This window comes from Peromyscus leucopus, chromosome 2, assembly GCF_004664715.2.
Source record: "Peromyscus leucopus breed LL Stock chromosome 2, UCI_PerLeu_2.1, whole genome shotgun sequence".
In the NCBI taxonomy this organism is placed as follows: domain Eukaryota; kingdom Metazoa; phylum Chordata; class Mammalia; order Rodentia; family Cricetidae; genus Peromyscus; species Peromyscus leucopus.
The window spans coordinates 129,815,411-129,838,324 of record NC_051064.1 but is presented as its reverse complement, the minus strand read 5'-3'; the positions used below and the strand labels follow the sequence as shown (position 1 = coordinate 129,838,324).

Sequence of the window (22,914 nt, the reverse complement as noted above, 5' to 3'; positions counted from 1 at the left end):
CTCTGTTCACCGTTACTATGGAAACAGGAGGCAATCCCAGGCCTGCCTCCAGAGAGCTTGAGGTGCTAGGATTGAGAGCTGGCTGGGTTTTCCCAGATAGACAGATTGGGGGATGCCTGAGTCGGGGGTTTGGAGCTCTGGGTGCCTCTGGAGTTCCTGGGAGACCCTCATTCTTCTAAGGCAACCTGGCTGTCTGGCTCCCAGAGGCAGAGCTCGTGCTCACCTCGGATCTGACGCTGACTTTAATTAAGGAAGTCTCAGTCAGAGAACTTGACCTGTTGGTGCCTCAGTTTCCACTTCTCTAAAATTGGAGAAACTAGCAGGTGGCTGCAGAAGCAAACCTAGCAGAGGATGTGCACTGTCCTCTCTCTGGGACACCACCCTCTAGCCTTCGTGGTCATTCCCAGGCCTGAAGTGTCACCCAGCAGCTTCCCCCTTCATGTGCATCTCCACCCCACAGTGTCCTGCAGGCGCCTCACAGCTCTAGACAGGGGGAGTTCCACAGAGAGCTGAGGCCCCGGGAGTCACCGATGCTCAGTGTCGAAGGCAGCAGGGGATTTCAAACAGGTTTCTGGGTTGTGAGAAGCTGGCCAGGAAGATGGGCCAGGAAGGTGGTCAGGAAGGTAGCCACCCGGAGCATTGAAACTGGAAATGACATTCTGCTTGGCCAGGCCCCAAGGTAGAGCGGTTGGTTGGGAGGCAATCTCTAGTCCAGGAGGGGATTTCTCTTCAAAATCTTGACTGTTAAAGAAAAGGGGGAAAAAAAAAAAAAAAAAAAAGCCAAGCGGTGGTGGTGCACACCTTTAATCCCAGCACTTGGGAGGCAGAGCCAGGCGGATCGCTGTGAGTTCGAGGCCAGCCTGGTCTACAGAGTGAGTTCCAGGAAAGGCACAAAGCTACACAGAGAAACCCTGTCTCAAAAAGAAAAAAAAAAAAAAAAAAGCTTGATGCGTTGACACCCACCCCCACCCCCCAGTGCTGCGGGTTGAAGCTAGGATCTCAGGCGCATTAATCAAACGTGCCACCACTGAATTACATCCCCAACCATACTCTTAACTGTTTTTGAGTCAAGGTCTCATGTAGCTCAGCTTGGGCTAGAATTCATTGTGTGGTAAAGGATTCTCTTGCCTGCACCTCTGAGTGCTGGGATTCCAGGCATGCACCACCATTCCGTGCAGACTGGATTGTTGTACAAGCCTGATGATAATCCCTGGAACCTATGTAAAGGTAGAGAGGGAGTGCCAGGCCCACAAAGTTGTCCTCCGGCCTCCACATGTACACTGGCTCATATGCATTATACACACACACCACACATATCACACACATACAAACCACATAAATTTTAAAACTTAGAAGACAAACCAACAAAACAATAACAACAACCTTAGCCAGGCGTGATGGTACACACCTTTAATTCCAGCACTCAGGAGGCAGAGGCAGGCGCATCTCTGTGAGTTCGAGGCCAGCCTGGTCTCCATAGTGAATTCCAGGACAGCCAGAACCACACAGTGAGACCCTGTCTCAGAATAATACCAGCACTTGATTCATTAGATCTTGACTGAGATCTGCTATGTTCAGCACATGGGTTATAAGTCACCCCTACAGAAATGTGTATAGAGTTACAAGGGGTAGAAAAGCTGGACTTGATGGCACAAGCTTATAATCCCAGGATTTAAGAGACTAAGGCAGGAGGATTACAATGAGTTCAGTCTGGGCTACATAGTGAGAACCTGTCTCAAGGAAAAGAAAAAGGATTAGAGGAAACAGCTTCCTGTCTCCACCCCACTTTCCATAAGTGACGATTACTTTGCTGTGGCCCTAAGAAGACTGGGAGCCAGCCTGAGATACAGCAGGCGGACTCGAAGGATGGGAAGATAGAGTGCCCAGGCCAGGAACTGCCTCAGGATGATCCCAGGGTTTTAGCTGTCTGAAGCTGTGACTGGGGGACAGCGGGCCCAGCTGAGTGACCTCAGGCAAAGGACTGTCACACTGTGGCTTCCAGCTGAGAGTAGCTTCCCCCGGAGGCAGCAGCGGCGGCGGGAAGAGCAATTATGGTATTGGACAAGAGTTGGCTGGGATGAGGAGTCCCCAGCTGCCAGAGTCACTCCAGCCACCCCCATCTAGATCCAGTCCCATGTGCAGAGATTAGGGTTGGGAGAGGGCCAGGAACTCCTTCATGCTGGGTGGGGGGGCTGGTCACGAGGTACAGAGGTGCTGAACTGGCAAGGAGTTAAAAGAGCTGGTGGGAGGGTGTGGGTGTGTGAGCCTCAGATGTCCCTTTCCCCTGGAAGACAGCAGGAGCCATGGGAGGTTATTCAGCAGTGCGGTCTCTAATCAGATTTAGAGAAACTGATCCCAGCAGGGGAGCTGTGAGAAGGCCAGAGCAGGGCTCTGAGGCAGCCCTGGCCAGAAGCGAGGGGAAAGGCAAGCGGAGACCCTGCCACTCTTGTAGAATGAGCTGGACTTGGGGAGGCAGCAGACACAAGAGCAGCCAGAGAGAGGGTCCTGGATGTGCTGGGGTCTCGGGCTTGCTTGCTGCGGGTGGAGGAGGACCCAGAGACCTGGCAAGCAGGAGGGGAAGGCGGTGAGCTGGTTGCTGGCTGGCTTGAGTCGGGGGTGTCTGTGGGCTTCTGGGAGCCAGTCCAGGAAGCAGCTGGAAATGTTGGTTTCAAAGAGGAGGAACCAGAAGGTCAGAGGGCTATTTTTGCCGGCTTTCTGCCTCTAGGAAAAGGGCCAATGCAGGATTTGAATGCAGGTCTGAAGAGGAGATGCTGTCATCTGGGGCCCTGACACTGGCTTCAGCTGCCTTGGCACAGCAACTCTGTTCTTCTTGGGGGGTCAAGGCAGCCATCTCTCTACTGCTGAGCCCAATAACTATAGGACGTTGCAGTAGGATGCCAGATCCAAACCTCTGCTCCGTAGAGCGCCGCTGGATCAGCCAGTCCAAGCCTCTTGTTACCTTGGTACTCTGTGCAGGTACCTAGGTGCTTGCGCCGTGTGTGGGGTACCTAGGCACCGTGTGTGGCTGGGCTGCTCCTCACCCTCACAGCCACCCTTCCCAGGCTCACACTGACACTGTCTCCCTCCACAGAGGAGCGAAGCAAATCACTAACTGTTCGAGGCCCAGGATTCAGTTCGCTCTGTGGGCAGCTGGGCTGCTGTGTGACCTGGGCCAACGGAGTCCCCCATGGCCAGTGAGGCTTCCCCAGAGAGACCCCAGCTCCGGCATCCCCACCCCTACCCTTCTGGCCCTGATTTCAGGCCTGCAACCCCAGAACCTTGGACTTCCCACCCCTCCCCAGCTATTCCTTCCTCATGGCCAGCTCCCTGGGGAACTGCCAGGCCTGCCCCGCCCCCTCCCGGGCTGTGCTCCTGGCACTCTACCACCCTGGGCTCTGGTCCGGGGGTGGTCCCTGGCATCAAGGGAAGCTGGCAGAGACTGGGATTAATAAGGTTGAGACCCAGGGCATTCGGGAGGCCCCCGGACCCCGCTTCACAGCTCACTGTGCTCCAAGCTGGGTGGGCAGGGCTTTCTGGAAAGGGGTGGCTTGAGGTTTTAATCACTTTATCAATGTTTGTTTGTGTAACGCAGCCCCGAGATGCGTTCCCCTCCATCTGTCCTCACCATCTGCTTTCATCAGGATTTTCCAAACCGTTGGGGACCCAAGAGACGTGGAATGGGGGTTGGGTCGGTCTTCTGAGTGGGCTAGAGAAGGGCCAGACCTGCCCACTTCACTGAGCGGCCTCCAGAGTGGGGTGGCAGATCCTGAGTCATGCAGAGCTGGGTTCAAGTGTGATTCATTGCTGATGTACCTCAGGGTGGAGACTTCAACTCCCTGAGCCTCGGTCTCCACCTCTGTTAAAAAAAAAAATGGTGATAATATCAGAGATCCTCAGGACCATGGATCATGAGATGGAGCATTCTAGGCAGGGCACTCTGCACACAGTAGGTGCACAGGAGATAAGTGATGTCCTGGCAGCGTGGTAGACTAGGATAACCGTCCTGGTTTCTGACGCCCCCGTCACATTTCTCTGCTCTGGAGGCGTTCTTATTCTCTCATGGACTACCTGTCGCCCTGTCCCACCTCTCCTGGCCCTACCTCAGGGTATTCCTCCCTTCCTCCCTCCCGGACACCTCCCTCTGAGTGAGAGGGGATCAGCAGCAAGAACCTGCGCATGCACACATCAGGCCTTCAATGAAGGCAAACCCAAGGCTCCAGGGACACTTTGTCATGCCACCTGCCCAAAGAAGGGAGGGACCCAGGCTTCCCAAGCAGCAACCCCTCTGCTGCCTTTTCTGAACTATACTGCAGGACACTTGTCTTGGACCCGGGGTCTTTTAGAGTGTGGGGAGCCCCTAGGCCTCCTCTTTGGCTCAAGAGCCCGTTCAGTGCTGCGATGGCTCTTGGGAAGGCAGAGGTGGCTGGTGCCAGTAGCCAGCAGCTCCCAGGAGGGCCCAGTCTCTGCTTTCAGAGGCGCTCACTGACATACAGAAACAGGCAAAGAAAGCAGATGCCCTGGATGAGCAGACTCGGTCCTGCCCTCGGAAGCACACCCCTGGGGAGGCAGGTGCAGACAGGGGTGCTGAGGGAAGGTTCCAGAATCACCTTCCCAAAGAAGAAAAGCACGAGAGCCAACTGAACCTGTGCCCGAGCCAAGAGTCAGTCTGGAGGAAACAGGGGTACACGGAGACCTTGCACCCAAGAATGGAGAAGAGAAATCAAGCCATGTTAGGAGATTCCAGCTTCAGGCAGAAAAGAGGGGAAAGAAGTGGTGGGGAACAGGGGATGACTCTGGGCTTGGCTCCTCTCCATGTCCCAAGCATGGCTGTCTTTTGGGACCCACCAGGGGGAGGGGAGGGAGGTTGTCATTGGAGGGGTCTGGGGTGGGGGCTAAGCACTTCCCTAATCCCTATCAGCCTGCAGGTCTTCCTGAAGGAGGCAGCTGGGAACCACCCACGTTCATCTGGCGTCTCTCACGCCTCCACTGGGGGTCCCAACACAAGAGCCAAGGCACACAGTGGAGCCGGTGTTCCCAAGGGCCCAGCTGTCCCTATTCCATCCGGGTCTGGCTCTCCAGCTCTGTCAATGTACACCCCCTCTTTTCCTCCAAGCGCAAGAGTGAAGGCTGGACGTCCTGAGAGGCCTGCCCTAGGCACCTAGATGGGGAGCTTTGTCTGGTGTCTGGGGCAGCCAGGATGATCTATCTGATCTACAGGTAGAGAGAGCACCCTGAGAAGAACCGTCCAGGAAGCGACGAATGCTGTCAACTCTGCCTTCTAAGGGGGTCCAGAAACCAGGCTCCTCGCTCGACCCCTCTTCTCTTGACATAAAGCTCCGGTGAGCTGCTGCGTGGAAGTCAGACCCGCTCTGTTGAACACAACAGAGACTTCTGGTCTCACCTGGAATGCAATCTGAAGTGGCCATTGCTCTCCATCTGCTGCTCTCCCAAGCTTCCTTCACATTGCTTATCTAACACACCACAGAGCTGACCGTGTATGTTCCATCATTGTTTCTTCTGCATGATTGCAACCCGACGGTCCGGAACAGTGTGGTGTGCAGAAGCGATGCTTGGAAAATATTTTTGAAAGGGATGAATGAGAGCTCTTGAATTCAAGTCACTCACTAGCTGGTAGACACTGGAAAAAGCAATTAACCCTTCTAGTTCTCAGTTTCCTCATCGGCAATGTAGAACACAGTAAGGTCCACATCCGAGAGATGGAGAAAGGACCGAATTGAAGCTGGAGGGGTTGCTACCAGGGCTGGAGGAGGGAGGGTGCAGCTCCCTGGCAGGCAGAAGCTGTGCCCGGGTCGGGGTCTCTAGAGAGCAGCTGTCCTGAATGTAGACAAGAGGCCTACCCACTTCAGAAACCCGCCCCACCTCCCCAGGTGGAGACGAGGTGCTGCACTCTCAGGTCACAGGCCTGCACCCGCGGAGGCTGGGGGAGGAGAGGATGCCTTGCATGGAGGGGTACTGGGAAGATTGAGGTACATTGATGGTAGGAGGTGGGATTAATTCTTGGAGAGGGTGGGGGATGACATCCGGAGTAGTAGGCTGGAGAGGGGGCGTGCTCTGAGGCGGAGGTAGGCAGGGGGCGTGTCTGGCCCCTGGAAGACCTCGAGACTGGGGAATGGGCGCTCCCACCTCTCCAAAGAACCCCCAGTTCAGCTGGCTCCGGAGTTGAGGCGCGGGGGCAGTGAGGGCGCCTATCGGATTCCGCCCTCGGAGCGACAGGCGGCCCCGCGCCCAGGTAGGGGTGGGGAGGAATCGGGTGGCGCTGCCCCGGATTGTTCCCGGTTTAGGAGAGCGGTCCCTGGGCACTGATCTGCCTCTTTCCTTGGTCTCCCCGAGTCGACCTGCAGAACTGGGGGTCCCGATCTTCCTACGGTGGGGTGCTCCCGAGAGAGGGGGCCCGGGGCAGTGAGGGCGTCCCGTTCCCTCTCCCGGGCGGGGGCGGGGGCGGAGCCTAGCTGCCGGTGGGGACCCCCCCAGGGGAGGGGCTCCGGGCCAACGCTGCGGGGCGTCTCCCTCGCAGTCCCGCCCGCCCCTCCGGCCGCCTCTGCCGCCGCGCGCCGCAGCAGCGCCGCCTTCTCTGCGCAGTCGGTGTCTCGGCGTCGCTGGGTGAGTGGGGGCCGCTCCAGCCGGGGCCGGGGATGCGGGGAGGGCAGCTCCGGAGTCAGGAACCCACGTCCAGGGCTCCCCAGCCCGCTCCTCCCCGTGCCTCGCGGGATTCCTCCCACCCGTGGCGCCGCCAGCCCGGGACTGCCTCGGGGGAATCGCGCGGCGCTCTCCAGGGTCCTGACCGCCGAGTGGCCGGCTCCCGGGAGTCGCGCGCCGTCCGTCCCGGGCGCCCCCTCCAGGAGGGACCTCGCGCCCAGTGCGGGAAGGATGGAGGCGGGGGCTCAGGGCCGGAGCCGGGGGAGGTTTGGAGGGGATGCCAGGGCGGGTTTCTCGGATCCAGCTGTGAGGTTCCTCCTATTTTGGGCACCGGGGGTCTTTGGGGAGAAAAGAAGACCCTTCTTCCAGCAGACAGAGGCAGTGCCCAGAGTGGCCGGGAGGAAGGGGCACCTGGAGGAGCGCTCCTGCCCAGCGCATCGCTCTGCCCCCGCCCCGCTGACCCAGTTCCTTGGACCTTGAGGAGGGGAGTAAGGGACACGCTCCCCTGCTCAGCCCTGCGCATTTCCTCAGTCCCTTCCCACACACTTGTTCTGTGGCTCCTCAGCCTGGGGCAGAAAAGGCTGATCTAGAAAGGGGGGTGGGTGGGCACCAACTTACAGGGACATGCGTGACACACTGCTGAGGGCAGACATAGGTCCCCTCACGATCCCGGGTACATTCTTCTCTTTGTGACAGGTGCATACCCGCTCAACACGCATGTAGAATTCACATGCAGACATGCACAGAAACGCACAGGCAGACAGCCTCGGTGCAGAACCCAGGACTCACATCATATGGGCGCACACACCTTCAACATGCACCCACATACATGTACACAGAGCTTCATCTACCTTCATGCACAAGGAGCCCTCTTCACCCTGTCTTACTGGTTATCTTCAACCTCAGGAGCCCCTTGCACACACCCCTACATCTGTGCCTAGGACTGCCTTTCTGGCTGCTCCCCTCCATAGCTCGTCCTCAGCCCCACACTTTCATCCCTGCCCTGAGGGGACCTTTCGAGCCAGATAAAAGGTGAGTGTTGCGGAAGGTTTGGGTGGGCTGGGTAGGGCTCTCCAAGAAAAAGAGTCCTCCGCGGGTCTGGGAAGGGCTGCAGCTCCCTCTCCCGGGGACCTGGCAGCACCCCGGGTATAAAAAGACAAATGAGACGGGTACCTGAAGGTCCCACGTGCCGCTGCCCATGTGAGAGGTGTCAGCATGCGAGTTGGCGTCTGATGGCATGTGTGAGACATGTGGGGTCGTGGGCTGGTGTGTCTTGATGCACAGTGTATGGGAGTTGTGCGTGGTGCCATGTGTCAGTGCGTGTGAGTTGTGGGGCAGCGGGCTTGTTGTGTGTGGTGGCAGGGCGACCCATGTGTGGTATGGGATGGTAGGTGAGTGGCATAGAACCTAGCCAGAGCATTTGGTGATCTGTGTGGCCTGATGTGTGTGCTGGGGACATGCACTTGCATGTCATGCCTGACTTTTGTGGAGTCTGGGTACATGCGAGTCATTTTGACTCACTTAACATGTATGTAGCACCTGCCTACTCAGCCATGGTTCTAAGTGCTCACACGTATTAACTAATTTAATTCCCTCAATAACCCTATGAAGTAAGGACTATTATTAAACCCACTTTGCAGCCGAGACAGAGAGTTTAAGGAAATTGTCCCAGGCACACAGCTGGTAAGAGGGAGAGCGGGGATTTGAACTCAGGTGATTGACTCTGGGGTCCAGATTAATGCCTCTTGTTGAGCATGTCTTCCGGAAGAGAACCTGACAGTGTTGTGGTACAGGAGCAGCCTTGTGGGGTCAGCAGGTATCTGGGAAGCCATGAGAGGGCAGCAGGTACACAGGAGGGACAGAAGGTTTTCTGTACCCTTCTAGGAAACTCTGGGGGTCTGCTCTACCCTCTAGTGGCCTTGTGACCTGAAGCAGATCATCTCACTTTTCTGAGCTCCGTTCTGGAAAATGGAGCTAATCCCCAGATTTCCCCTTGGGAGGGTGAAAAATGTGCACTTGTGAATAGGCTTAACACAGACAGCCAGAACGTGTCAGCGAGTGTGCGCTGGCCCCTTCCTCTTCCCCGGGCTGCTCTCCAGACAAGCGTGCCCCAGAGCAGGGTGCAGGTTGTGTGATCTGGGGTCCACCTCTCTCTTCTTGGGTCAAACGAGAGTTTGGGGTGTTTTGTGTCTGAGGGCCCTTCTGGAGTGGTGTCAAGTGACCGAAAGGACAAAACTATTGCTCTCTGTCCCTTCACCTCCTTTGGGGGGCACCCAGGTGGGACTCGGCTCGTCTGCCATGGGCAAGCAGAACAGCAAACTGCGGCCGGAGATGCTGCAGGATCTGCGGGAGAACACGGAGTTCTCGGAGCTGGAGCTGCAGGAGTGGTACAAGGGCTTCCTCAAGGACTGCCCTACTGGCATCCTCAACGTCGACGAGTTCAAGAAGATCTACGCCAACTTCTTCCCCTATGGCGACGCCTCCAAGTTCGCCGAGCACGTCTTCCGCACCTTCGACACCAACAGCGACGGCACCATCGACTTCCGGGAGTTCATCATCGCGCTGAGCGTGACCTCGCGTGGCCGCCTGGAGCAGAAGCTCATGTGGGCCTTCAGCATGTACGACCTGGACGGTAACGGCTACATCAGCCGGGAGGAAATGCTGGAGATTGTGCAGGTGGGCCGCTCCAGCCACCGGCTGCTCAGCCGCGGGCTCCCAACACCCTTTTTAACCTCTTAGCACCCCTGGTCCGCGAGTAGTGGCTGGGGTTCTTCTTCCCATCCCACTCCCCAAACCCTTTAGAAGGAGACGATTTTTCCAAAGAAAAGCCGAAAGCTAAAACTTGCTGTGGAGTTAGAGGCAGGAGGGTCAGGAGTTCAAAGCCAGCTTTGGCTGCCAAATGAGTTTGAGGCCAGCCTGGACAATAGGAAACTCTCTCCTCCCCTGCCAACCCAACAATAACAAAGGAAAGAAAGAAAAGCTGAGGAAGTTCCCATGCATCCTTAGCCCACATTCACCAGCTAGAGTTTCCTGGCATTGCTTATCCCTGCCTGTGTGCTATGTTTTCGGGTTGTTTTCAGCCTTGACCCTTTACCCCTCAGGTAAAGGATGCATTTCCTAAGAATAAGAGATTCTCTTACATAACCCACAGCACAATTATCCAAGTTCAGACATTTGACATAGAAACAGATCCTAGGCCACTGTCTACTCTCTTCAGAATGTTCTCCATAGCATTTTCCCCCCTGTCCTGGTCTGAGATCCTACATTGAATTTTGTTGTCCTATTTTGCTAATCATATTTATTTAGAGACAGCGTCTCACTGTGTAGCTCTGGCTGGCCTGGAACTCACTTTGTAGTCCAGGATGGTCTCCAGCTCACAGAGACCCTCCTGCCTCTGCATCCCCAGCGCTGGGATTAAAGGCACATGCCACTATGACCCTCTTTGTTGTTTGGGTTTAATTTGGAATAGTTCCCCATCTTGCTGTTTCTGATTTAGACAAGTTATATTTGGTTTGGTTTGGTTGGAGACAGGTCTCTCTATGTAGCTCAGACTGACTTTGAACTCGTGATCCTCCTGCCTTAGCCCCTGAGCCATAGGGTCACAAGTGTGTGTCTCCATGACTAGTTATGCCCATTCTTCATTCATTCATTCATTCATTCACTCATTCATCTGTTTGCATTGTTCAGATCAAATGCAGATTTTGTGCTTGTTAGGGATCCTCATCCCCAGCCCACAAGTACTGTTTTATTGATCCTCATTTACTGAGGAGGAAACACGCTTCGGAAGAAGGCACTTGCTGGAGACCTCACAGCCTGTGGGCGGGCCACCTGGCTCCAATGTTCACAGGCCATCTGGATACCCGACCGTCTCCTTACTAATTGATAGAAGTGCCACCAGAGCCAGTACTTCATGAGGTACTTAGACCCCTGAGCTGAGTGCATCATTAGGCAGCCAGAGCAACTTGCTTGACGTCTGGAAGTGGGACTGAGCCCAGGCTGGCCACCACTCCAAGATGCTTTCCTTTTGTGAAGGCTCTGAGCTTCTACGCAGGAGACGAGGCTTCCAATTCCGGACTGGCTTTAGCTCTTGGGTTGCTCATCTACAAAACTGGAGCGAGGCAGGGATGCTGGTTGCATGAGGCGATTTAGAGACTTGTCATGCATGTCTTTTCTTAGTACAAATTTAAGTATGAAACACATTAGACTTATTTCAAAAAAGCCAGTCCCTCAGCATTGAAGGCGGTCAGTGCTATGATTTAATTTTATCCACCCTGCTCCTTGCCCACTTTAAACATTTGTTTTTAGACAGGGTCTCTCTCTCTCTCTCTCTCTCTCTCTCTCTCTCTCTCTCTCTCTCTCTCTAGCCCTGGCTGGCTTTTAAACAGTTTTTATTATATTTATTTGTGTGTGTCTGCTCATGCCGTAGCACACATGGGGAGGTCAGAGGAAAACTTTTGGGAATCGATTCTCTTCTTCCATGTGCAGATCACAGGGATCGAACTAAGGTTGTCAGCTTTGGCAGCGAGTACCTTTACCTGTTGAGTCACAGCAGAAAGCCGTCTACCGGCTGGCAAGAGCCACGCTGTTCCTCTGAGCCTTGCAGCATTTTTTTTTTTTTTGCCAGCAATGTGTGATCATGTATGTGGGGGTGTCAAGCCCCTACTTCCAAAAGCTCTCACAGAGATCAAGAGGGATGGTAGCTCCAACGAGGGCTTTGTAGGCGCTTGGTACTCAGCGAATGTTAGTGACTGTCAGCCATTCTTTCTCCATACATCTTCTGCCCTGGCCACAATGGCCTTGTAAGCATCCCCAAGACGTGTCTTGAGAAGAGTTGCCACGTAGCTTTGCACGAGGCCCCCTTCCTGCACCCCTGCATCCTTCCCTTCCAGCCCCCTGCTTCATGGACTGATATCTGCTCCAATTCATCCAACCCACTGGCTCCCTCTCTTGCTGAGGATGTGGCTCTCAGCCTCTAGCTTGAATGGAATGGCTGCCTTGGGAAGTGATGTGTTCCCTATGCCAATAGCTTGTTGCCTCAGTGTTGGTCCCAGAAACCTGTGAACCACAAGCTCCTCTTTGGAGGCAGGGTGATGGGGAACTCTGGGGTTCCCTGCTGGAAGGGTCAAGGTGGTGGTGGAGGATCATTTAGGGGTCTGATGGAGACCCACAAATTCAGAGAGATGCTCCTATTTTCCCACTTGTACATTGGTAAATCTCAGCCTGGCTGAAGCCACCACACTCAGCGCAGTGGTTAAGCTAGCCCGTTCCTTAAGGACCCCTGGATCTTCTTTTACCAGCTTCTGCCTTCTCGACCCGGACTTCCTCTATGACAGTCCCGAGGCTCCAGACAGCTGGTGCAGACAGAGCTCTGTGAACCCCAGGGCCTGATTAATGACAAGTAGGCTCGAGTGAAACTCTGGGCGAGCAATCCAGACTTAATCTAATTAATCTAATCTAATTAATTAATTAGAAGGATTGTCACGAGGAGAATGGCCACTCTCTAAGTCACTGTCAGTTCTCCCGTCCCAGCCCTACCCTGGCTGGTGGCACAGCGACAGGGAAGAGGCAGTGTGTGCTTCTTGGGGCTCCTACTCTGGTAGGCAAGATTGAGGCACAGGCCACACTGATGAGGTCAGAGACAGGTATTTAAAAGTAACATCTGGGAGTCCAGAGGACTGAAAAAGCAGAGGTCACATACATGAATGATGACAGTCGAAGCTGATGTCTAGCGACCACTTACACCAGGCAGCCACAGTTGCATTTTTCTACCTTATTTAATCCTCTAGAGCAGTGGTTCTCAACCTGTGGGTTGCGACCCTTTGGGGGGGCATTGAGTGAGTCTTTCACAGGAGTCTTCTAAGACCATCAGAAAACATTTACATTACAATTTACATTATAAAAAATTTACATTACAATTCATAACAGCAGTAAAATTACAGTTATGAAGTAGCAACAAGAATAACTTTTTGCTTGGGGGGGTCACCACAGCACAAGGAACTGTATTAAAGGGTCGCCGCATCAGGAAGGTTGAGAACCGCTGTGCTTGACAAACTTGATGAGAGAGACACAATACTCCATTTTACAGATGGAGACTGGCGTTCACAGAGGCCGAATTCCTATCCAAGGGTACACAGCCGGTGCAGAATGGACAGGCTGTCACTCCAGAGCTCCTGTTGTCCATCACTCCAAACTGCCCAAGCACCCACCTAGCAGATAAGAGGGAGCAGGCCCTGGTCTAGTACCTTCCATCAATTCCCTTCCCAAGCCTCGCTTTCTTATCCAGGAAGAAGGGAGATTTGATACCTGCTTTTCTGAGCTGGTGTACAGTTTAGAAATCCTGCCTGTATGCCAGGTACCGAGGCATACATATCTGGTCTCAGGAGAAAGAGGTGGGGGGTCCCTGAGTTTGAGGCCAGCCTGGTCTACAGAGTGAGTTCTAGGACAGCCAGGACTATGTAGAGAAATCCTGCCTCAAAAAACAAAACAAGTCAACCAAACAAAAACAAAACAAGAAAAAGAAAGAAAGAAAAAAAAAAACAAAACAAAACTCCTGCACATAGGACCTGGCACATAGTGCTTGCCTGATAAATGGTAGCTCATATTATTCCAGCCAGAGTCTGTGAATGCTAAGGAATCTGAAAGGCCCAGGAGTGTTCAGTTGTGGCAGAATTACCCCTCCAGCGAGGCCTGGTGGTGGCAAGGCCAGCATTAGACAGCTTGCGAAGTATCTTGAATGACAAAAGCAAATGGTTTGGACTTGGTACGGAGAGGGGTGGGGGGTGGCGACGGCCTTGAAACGGAGTTCCCTGCCGTGTGCCGAGGCACTGTACTGGGAATCTTAGAAGTAGCTGGAGTCACTGTTCTTATCTGAATGGTGGGAAGTTGGCACAATCCTCTAAGGAGTTAATTACTTCCTGGGAGGTGTCCTCAAAGGAGAAGCCCAGGAGGCTCTGTGCAGCCGATGTGCCCTGACCCCAGCTGGATCAGGGATGATCTTGCTAGGAAAGCATTGTAGACTGAACCCCGAGGAAGAGTGGGAGGCAGCATCCTTAAGGAACTGGTGCACTGTGGGCCTCGAGGGAGGCCTGTGTGTGCTGGGAGCGAGGGGGCGGCCTGCTGGTTTAGGGACATAGTAGTGGAGATTTGTATTTGCGAAGAGCGGTCAGAGGCAGCGTGTGGAACAAATCAGAAGGAAAGAGGCTAGACCAGAGTAGTGCGGAGACAAAGCTGGACGGAAGGGGGTTATGGCACGGGGAAGAAAGGAAGTTTCTGGGAGGAGGCATCACTCCGGAAAAAGTTGGAAGTTTGAGGTGACTGGTCTTTGAGCTCCAGGGAGCAGACACATAGCCCATCCCACAGGCCGAGCACTACATGCTCTGAACATTTAGCTCCGAAACTCCTTCGTGTTGCCTCTGGAGCACCTACCTACACGTGGCAGCTGCCACCCTCAGCCCAGCAGAGCTCAGGCTGTCCCTGGCCGGGTGGCAGGTGCTCATTTGCATTCGTTTGCATAATGTTCCTGCCCCTTCTGAGTCCCAGCTTGCCTTGACGTTCTGCGCCCCCTGCCGGCCACAGACCGCCGCGCAGCCCAGCGTCATCTCCCCCAGTTCAGCGCCCCCTGCCGGTCACTGAGAGCGCTAACTCAGCCCTTATCCCCAAACGTACACCCTGGCGTTCTGGGCACTTTGATATCTGGGCTCCGATGTCCTCCAACATCTCTCTTGACTCTGTGCACCCCCAAATTCTTGGCATCCACCTGGAGCATGCAGATTGCAGTGCCTTTGTTCATCTCTATCAGCAATTCCCATCTGGCCCTCCAAGGGACCCGGCCCAGCGCACTCTTCAGTTACCCCTCTTCTAGGAAGCCTTTTCCAGACTTTCCTTCCCTCCTCCATGGCCAGAGGAGCACGACCTTGCGATGTTCATAGGCAGAGATCGGGATGGGAGCTTAAGCCAGCTCTTCTCACTCCCTGATGCTCTCTCCCCTCCCGACCCTGACCCCCACCCCCCCATAGGCCATTTACAAGATGGTTTCGTCCGTGATGAAGATGCCTGAGGACGAATCGACCCCGGAAAAGAGGACTGAGAAAATCTTCCGCCAAATGGACACAAACAATGACGGTGAGTGTCGGGGATGGGCGGCTTCCCTTCTTCCCTCTCCCGCACCACCTGCCCGGCTTCGTGGCCGCCTTCTCCTCCTCACCAACAGCCCTCCCTCCCTTTCGCCCCGCAGGCAAGCTGTCGCTGGAGGAGTTCATCCGCGGGGCCAAAAGCGACCCATCGATCGTGCGCCTGCTCCAGTGCGACCCCAGCAGCGCCTCCCAGTTCTGAGCTGGGGAGGAACCAGCTCGCCGCCTCCCTGCCTTCACCGGCCCTCCGGCCCTCCGCTTCCTCTCCCTCGTGTCTATCCAGGCTGGGGGCCAGACTGGGGACCCCCTTCTGGGGTCTGCACTGTGGAGGGGGCGCCCTCTGGAGAAGCGAACCCTGCAAGGAAGGGGCTTAATAAGACAGCCGTTAGCATCCACGGCCCTAGAGACAGAATCTCCCTGAGTGGGACGGAGATGACTCTGGTGTGGTCTGTCCCCGCTCTGTATTCCTTATTCAGACAGCTGGGTCACCTTCCACCCACCCACAGCCCCGAGGCCCTTCCACAACGCGGGGTGGGGTGGGGGGAGGTTCCCCTCGGGTGGCCCTCAGCCTGGAGAGAGGTGGGGAGGTGAAGAGTCTTTTGGTTTGGTGGGGAGACATGGAGGATTCCTGGGGCTTGGAGGAAATTCCCCGATCTACTTCCCTGCAGAAGAACGGTTCCTGTCCCAGCTCTTGCTGACTGGAGGCCATGGTTAAAAAAAAGATCTCCCAGGATTCCAACTGGGGGTCCCCAAACCCAGCCTGCCTCTTAGCATTGGAATGACCACAGACTTAACCCCTCTGTATTCTGTATTTCACCCTCCCACCCTCACACACGCAGGCCACACACACACACACACACACACACACACACACACACACACACACACACACACACACACACACACACACACGGGCATGGCCCCTCCACAGCGTTCTGTGTGGGAAAGAAGCGCAGGCCCCTGGCAAAGCCCTCACCTCCCTCTGCATGCAGCACACGGAGCATCTCTGTTCTTTTTAATAACTTCAAAATAAAGTCTTGTTTCAGTGCGGAGTGCTGGGTGGCCAGGGAGAACATTCAAAGCCTCCTCCCAGGTCCCCAGGGGTCCACTGAGCCATCTTCGGCCTGTTCTGGGGGGTCCTGGATCCACCTAGGCTTCCATGGCTCCCTGGGCACTGGTCAGTGCAGGCTTTATCACAGGTCCAGGCTCGGTCATGTGCTTCAGTAGCCACGGCCCCGCCCCCAGGTGTCAGATGGTCAGCTGCACAGAGCTGGTACAGCTCAGGAGGTCATGGCCGTCCAGGAGCTCTGGGCTCGTTTGCATCTGCAGACACAGAAACCTGTTCGTTTCACTGGGTCTGGACTGCGCTCTCTATCTCCAGGACATCCCCAAACTGGGGGCAGGGAGGACTAGGGGCTTCTGGGGCACGGGAGAGGACATCGCTATCACTCAAGACAGGCCAGACCCCTGAGTGTCTCCTGTTTAAGCACCCCAGACTCTTGCTTCCCAAGAGTGGGAGAGCCAGACATAGCCGTGTGACTTAGCTGGCAGATCTGGTCTCCCTGGACTTGGGAGCCCTTTGGTGGTCGTGAGCAAACTTCCGCCCCGGTTATCTGAGGCCCTCGTCAGAGGCGGGTGGGGCTGACCAGCCGGGGATCCCAGCAGGGACTTCCCAGGACTATGGAGGGGACTCACCGTGTGGTGGCAGCTTTTCCCCCACCAGGGCCTCAGTTCCAGCAGCCGATGCACGAGCTGGGCGCAGCGCACAGCCGCCACACTCTCCGCCACACAGAACATCAGAGAGATGGCCCAGAGGCACAGGCTAGAGCTCTAAGGGTACAGAGGCCCAAGCATCGACTTAGGGGTGCAGGTGGATTCCAAGAGCCCTTCCCAGCCCCCTTCCCAAGGCTGAGGCACTCACGTAAATTCGAGTAGGGTCAAAAGGACAGTCAGGTGCCAGCGTTGGGAGTTCAGGGCTGTCGTAAGTACAGGCTGCCAGTAGTGCCCGGCCCTGGGTGGCAAAAGTCACCGCGATGGAGGCCAGGAGTCCAAGGGCGCAGGCCAGAGAGAGGAGCGCACAGACCACGCTCAAGCTAAACACGGTCCAGCGCTAGGTATGGAGAGCACTGGTCAGTGCTTGGCCCCAAGGGGGCCAAGTCCCCCCTTCCCAGCCCGCAGTCCCGCCTGAGGAGGTGCCACATACCAAGGGGGTGCTGGGGAGGTAGCGTGAGAAGATGACAGCTGCAATTCCCGAGATGATGACCTGTGGGGACGTGTGAATCAGCCCGGACGGTAATGCTGGAGCAGAGAGCTCGCGGGGTCCGACCCACGCTCGGATAAAGGTCCACTGATGTCTTCCTTATTACTGCAGTCCTCACTCCCACCCTGTGCTCCAGAGGGGCTTCGCTTCCCGATCATCACCCATTGCCTACAACCTTCCAGGGCTCCCCACTGCCTAAAGCTGTGCATCTCCAACAGGGTCCTGTGCAGCCTGTTTGCAGGCACGTGCCAGGGGCTAGGCCATGGGACGCACGGGGCACCGCTCCTTGGGATGGAAAAGACTTTGGAAGAAACCCATTCCACTAACAAGGAACTAAAATGAAAATGATATCAAACCAGGAGTCGGGCATAGTGACATGCCTATATTCCCAGTACAGAGGAGTTGCAAGTTCAAAGCCAGCCTGGTTTACATTAAAAGTTCCAGTTCAGCCAGGACTGGGTAGTGAAGTGTAGTGAGTTGTTCAGCAGCCATATGAGGCGGGCACGGAAGGAGGCCAGCCCACCTTAGTGAAGCCCCATCTTAGACAGACGGACACATGATGAACAGGACTCAGAATCTCTAAGAGGGGCTGAGGATGGAGCTTGGGAACAGAACGCTTGCCTAGCATCTGTGAAGTCGGGATTCAATCCCCAGTACCACAAAAGACAAAGAACCCCCTAGGAGCATCTGAAGTTATCCCTGGCTCTTGATGACCTATTCCTGGCCCTCTCTAGTCTACCCTGGGCCACGGTCTTCCCTCATCACATTGGATATGGGCACCCAATCACAGCTGTGTGCGGCTACCCACAGACCATCCCCTCCAAGAACACCTTTCTTGCTCCTGCATCGCAATGCCCCTCGACCCCCAGAGACAGGACCTCCACTGTTCAGCCCAGTGGCTGCTCCCCAGATCACTAGCTCCATTTATCCTATCTACCTTGATAAGTTCACTCTCTGTAACGGACACCTATGGCGGTAATGTTAATTCACTGTGCAGCCACAACAAAAAGCCCCAACGTCTCTGGTCTCAGTCCTCTCTGCAGGATGACCTCACAGGAAGGCATCCCATCAGCAGGAAGTGGGGTGAACCCCCCCCCCCAGGCATGGGCAGCTGAGGATTTCCTGGGGAAAGGAAAGCCATAGTGAAGTGGTCCAGCCTAGAGCCTCCTGACCCTGGGCTGGCCACTGCCGGTGGCTTCTTCATATGGCTGCTGAGCAAAACAGACCCTGATTGGGACATAGGACAGCACTGTTCCTGCTGTTTGTTGGAGCATCTACAGGTCAGAGCCTGGGTTACCACGCCCGGAGGCCAGCAGGCAGAGACCAGCACACGGAGAAAAATCCTAGTCAGGAGTCAGCAGGTCTCCCGGAGCTGAGGACATTATCCCCAAGTCTGCAGCTGCCTTAGCGGACGGGCAGAGAAGAGGTTTATAAGCCAGGCTCTTTCGTTATGCACCCATCGAAGGGGCAGGTGTCCAGGTATCACATGGCTGCTGCTTGTCCATTAGTTCGTGTAGACCCATTCTATCACTAACCTCCCGCCTACCTGTTTGGCTCAGTGTCTCTAGAGCAGACCTCGGCCGTTCCCAGCTCCAGACATTTGCACCTGCCACAGTTGAAACATGGAATGCCACCCTGGCATGCCTTTCTGCCTGCCAGCCCCAACATGCCACATACCTGGGTTGATAATTACAGTCCGTTGGGAACTCCTACTCATCCATTAATACCCAGCTCCGAGGTCTGCACTTCCCTGAAACCTTTCTGGATCCTCCCTAGCTAAGCGGATGTTCATTCCTACTCTGTCACCAGGCCGGGAATATTTGTCACAGCCGTTCAGTCTAGCCGTGTGCCAGGCCCTAAGTTGAACCTTCTGTGGACGACCTCAGCTACCCACTAGGAACCTCTGCAGGCCGGCTACACTCTCACCACCCCATTTTACAGAACTGAGGCAGAGAGAGTTTGCGTGCCTGCCCAGTTGGTAGACGGTTACTAGGGTTAGTGCTTGGGACTCTGGTTGAGACCGAGTCCCTCCCTCCTGAGGGCCTCCCAGCCAGGCCATACCACAATGGCAGAGGTGACAGAGAGGATGTCCACCACGCAGTACTGTAGAACCACGGCGTCACGGGCGGCGGCCACGAAGCGCAGCATGGTGCCATGGAGTACAGCGGCTGCAATGAAGCTGACGTGACCCAGCACCACCAGCACGAGCCCGGTCTTCATCAGCACCTTCCGGAACTCACCCACATTCAGGCCACCTGTGGGGACACGTGTCAGGGTCACCGTGAGGCTCTTCTTGCCGGACAGAGGAACAAAGTTCTACCTGGGCTTTGGCTCATCCGAGATCCCTGTTTCTTTGTCTCTAACACTTCACAGGTGGTTTTTGAAAGTCCTCAGATTCTAAGGTTGGAAAAAGACACAGGTGGCACACAAAGCTGTCCCTGTTAACTACTGAATTGTGACTAGCAGGGATCCAACATGATCCTCCCACTGAGCCATTCATTCATTCATTCATTCATTCATTCATTCATTCTGTCCCATACATAGACGTTTCCTGGGTGCCTGCTTCTCAGACACTAGGGTACCTACAAGTCCAGGCCTCAAGGAGCCCACAGTGTACCGGGCAGGAGACAGGCCGTGCTCAGTAGGCAGTCCAGGAGTGGAGACTGGTACACATGGTACTTAACACACAGCTGCTGAATGAAACCTGTTGAGAGCCGGAAAGTCTCCACTTCTCTCCTGGAGAGGAAAAGAGACCTTGTCTCTCAGTGTGGACAAGGTCCCTGGGTGGATGGGGAAGTCCCTGGGGACTCTCTGTGCAGGGGCCGCTAAACGGAGCCTGGGACCAGAAGGGAGATTGGCAACAAATACAATTTCGGAGTGGCCAAGTGCCAAGTTCTACCACATCGGAAGAGCAGGAAGCCCCTCCTCCCGCCCCGAGTGCTCTCCACCACACCACCTCCCACGGCTGCTAACCCTGCCTCATGGCTGCCTAGACCCTCGGGTGCCCTCAGGTTAGTCAGCTCTGTGAAACAGGAGTGTGGTCGATCCTCCCAACCAAGCAGAGCCTTCCCAGTGGCTCTGACTTAGGGATCCCTGCTAAACCTCAGTTTCCCCACGGTGGGAGAGAGGTTTGACCCTGTTCCCTCTGCGTTGCTGAATGAAAGCAAGAAACGGATGTGGGGAGAATCGTTAAGCTGGACGTTCTCTGGGCAATTGACTGCAGGGGCCTGGAGTGGTGGCTCATAATCCTCGTATTCAGGAGACTGAGGCAGGAGGATTCCTGCCAATTCAGGGCTAGCATAGGTTACACAGTGAGTTTCTCTCTCTCTCTCTCTCTCTCTCTCTCTCTCTATATATATAATATATATATATATATATATATATATATATATATATTTTTTTTTTTTTTTTTCTTTTTCTTCAGTGATATAGCCACTGGTAAGTTGCCTATGTTCCAGTAAAAAAACTCCCTCATATTCCTGTAAGCAACCCTAATTAAACTCAGTAGGAGAGAGAGAGAGAGAGAGAGAGAGAGAGAGAGAGAGAGAGAGAGAGAGCAAGCACAATTTTAGGGAGCAAGGAGAAGCCTGTGAAGACAGTCACAGACTCACCGTGGACCTGGGACCAGGCCCTCCTCCCCTCTGGGCTCTGGATTCTCCATGCACTAACCCAGGAGGGGCCGGCCTGACTGGCCTCTGAGCTCCCCCCTAGAGGGTTGGCAGAGCAGCAGAGGACAGACCAGGAACCGGAATGGCCTTGTGAAGATGAAGAGCTGGCCAAACAGGAAGAGGGATTGCAGCCTTGTTCCAGGGGCCTACCGCGTCCCACCCCATCCTCCCATTCCATCCACCCACCCATCAGCCAGGAGCAACCCAGATACTCCAGGGCTTGGGCTGGGCTCAAAAACAGCCCCATCTCTGGACCAAGGCTTTGGTCAAACAGGAGGCCAGGGTTGTGCCTGGGGGCTGGTCAGAAGGTAGTTGGCTTCATTTCTCAGTTCCCATTGGGCGATGTGGTTGGCATAGTGCTAAGCCTTTCTTATCAGGAGCCAACTTCATCCTGGTCAAGAGGCGGGTACGACTCTCCCCGTTTTACAAAGGGAAACAAGCCGTGTGTGCTGAAGACTGGGAACTCCTTAGACCCCAAACAGCAGGGTTTGCCCAGGGAGCGGGAGAGGGCCGAGCCAGTCTATTCTGCTGGCGATCTGAGGCCTTTCCCTTTACCCTGGAGGGTGAGAGGAGGGTACGGAAATGGGACCTTTGGTAAGGCTGGGGTATGGCGACAGATAAGATCTGCCCGGATCCCTATCTACATCCCTTCTCTGCGGTCCGGGAGCCTGGTTTCACCCCTTAGAAAGGAAAATAGAGCCAAGAGGTGGAGGTGCCACCAGCCACATGAAAACGAAGCTTAGTCAGAGCTGGGCCTCAGTGGCACTAACCTGGAGTCCCAGCTACTTAGGAGGATGAGGCAGGAGGATGCAGAGTTCAAAGTGAGAGTGAGCTAAGTACTGAGTTCCAGACTAGTCCCGAGTAACTTCGCGGTCTTGAAACTTTGGGAATGGTGTTTAGCTCCCTGGAAGAGCACTTGCCTAGCTCGCACGGGAAAAGCAAATAAAACCTGGCCACTTGTCACCCCACCGCCATCTTACTGCTGGGGGAAACTGAGGCTGAGGGTAAAGTGACCTGCCGCAGGCCAGGACGTGAGGCAGGGAGGGATGGAGCAGGCGGCCTGGCTTCGGGTTGGGTCCCCCCCCAGGAATGGGTCTCCCGTGAGCCCCAGCTCACCTATGCGCAGACACATGTCGCTCCCGGCCAGTGGCCCCAGCCGGCGTCAGCGGGGTCTCGCTGCCATCCTGCTCACCCGTGGCCTGCGCTCCTCTTCCCGCCGGCGGAGCAGGCACCCGGCGGCCTCCCTTCCCTGCACCCCTCGCGCCGCCCAGCCCGGCGCCCCGCGCGCGCTGCCGAGGCCGGTCGGACCGGCTGGGCGACCCCGGGACGGTGCGGCTGAGTCACAGCCCCGCCCCTGCCGCCGAGCCAGGTGCCCGGCGCCAAGTCGCCCTCGTTCTCTCTCGCACGCCCATTTCCACCGATGGAAATCGAGGCTCCAAAGAGTCACCATTGCCCGTGCTTCGGGGTGATGATGTAAGTGTGTCCGCAGCGATCATCACGACCCGAGGGGCACCTGGGCGGAAAAAAACCTTCAGGATGAAAACTGGGAGAAAGCAGGGGCAGCCGTGGGTGGTGAACGCGGTGCCGGGAGGACCAGGGTCTGCCTTTAATCGGTTGTGTGACTTCAGACCGATCACTTTCCCTCCCGGGGCCTTCCTTTCGCTGGTGAAGAATGCCCCGGGTCTCTATCTGGTCTTCCATGTTGGGCAGGGGCTTTTTCTTCCTGTCTTGGTGGTGGTGATGGTGGTGGTGGTGGTGGTGGTGTGTGTGTGTGTGGTAGATGTCTTTGTTTTCTCCTTGGAAAACAATGATAATAATTCTTGTCCTCTGATACAGGAAAACACAGAAAGAGAGAGCGAGAAGAGAAGAGAGAGGAGGGAGGGGAGGGGAGGGGGGGGGGGGGGGGGGAGGGAGGAGAGGGGAGGGGAGGAGAGGAGAGGAGAGGGAGGAGGGAGAGGAGAGGAGAGGAAGAAACTGCAGGGACCGATGAGATGACCCAGCCAGTAAAGTCCCTGGCCACTGCCTGATGACCCGAGTTCCGTCCCCAGGACCCACGTGATGGAAGGAGAGAACTGACCCCTGAAAGTTGTCCTCTGACCTCCACTGGAGCCCCAAATGGCACTGACATACTATTGCATATAATACACACGTGAATGGAAAAACTAGATAAATTACATACACACACTGAAGACAGGGTCTC

The 22,914-nt window shown here is 55.4% G+C and overlaps 2 protein-coding genes across 3 annotated transcripts; one reads left to right on the top strand and one right to left on the bottom strand.

Moving 5' to 3' along the window:
• The first annotated feature begins 6,535 nt into the window (after window positions 1-6,535).
• On the top strand, window positions 6,536-15,838 carry Hpca (hippocalcin). 2 transcript variants are annotated; one of them, XM_028855823.2, is made up of 4 exons: window positions 6,536-6,621; window positions 8,935-9,333; window positions 14,673-14,778; window positions 14,891-15,838. In XM_028855823.2, the coding sequence occupies exons 2-4, from the start codon at window positions 8,956-8,958 to the stop codon at window positions 14,986-14,988; spliced, it is 582 nt and encodes a 193-aa protein (XP_028711656.1). In that variant the 5' UTR covers window positions 6,536-6,621; window positions 8,935-8,955; the 3' UTR covers window positions 14,989-15,838. The 2 variants fall into 2 exon arrangements, with proteins under 2 accessions (XP_028711656.1, XP_028711659.1); XM_028855826.2 differs by lacking the exon at window positions 6,536-6,621 and adding an exon at window positions 7,599-7,689.
• Window positions 15,785-22,036, bottom strand: Tmem54 (transmembrane protein 54). The gene is made up of 6 exons (XM_037202950.1): window positions 21,831-22,036; window positions 19,108-19,301; window positions 16,990-17,049; window positions 16,708-16,896; window positions 16,482-16,616; window positions 15,785-16,109 (listed from the first exon to the last, which is right to left on the bottom strand). Exons 1-6 carry the CDS (start codon window positions 21,844-21,846, stop codon window positions 16,035-16,037), a joined length of 669 nt encoding a protein of 222 aa, XP_037058845.1. The 5' UTR covers window positions 21,847-22,036; the 3' UTR covers window positions 15,785-16,034.
• Between the last annotated feature and the right edge of the window lie 878 nt (window positions 22,037-22,914).

Bases quoted from the DNA above. Each gene is read 5' to 3' on its own strand.
- Hpca (XM_028855823.2), top strand. From the start codon at position 8,956: ATGGGCAAGCAGAACAGCAAACTGCGGCCGGAGATGCTGCAGGATCTG. The intron at 9,334-14,672 runs GTGGGCCGCTCC...ACCCCCCCATAG, and splicing joins AAATGCTGGAGATTGTGCAG to GCCATTTACAAGATGGTTTC. The intron at 14,779-14,890 runs GTGAGTGTCGGG...TTCGCCCCGCAG, and splicing joins AATGGACACAAACAATGACG to GCAAGCTGTCGCTGGAGGAG.
- Tmem54 (XM_037202950.1), bottom strand. The intron at 16,897-16,989 runs GTATGTGGCACC...CTCCATACCTAG, and splicing joins ACCTCCCCAGCACCCCCTTG to CGCTGGACCGTGTTTAGCTT. The intron at 16,617-16,707 runs GTGAGTGCCTCA...CTGTACCCTTAG, and splicing joins TTGACCCTACTCGAATTTAC to AGCTCTAGCCTGTGCCTCTG.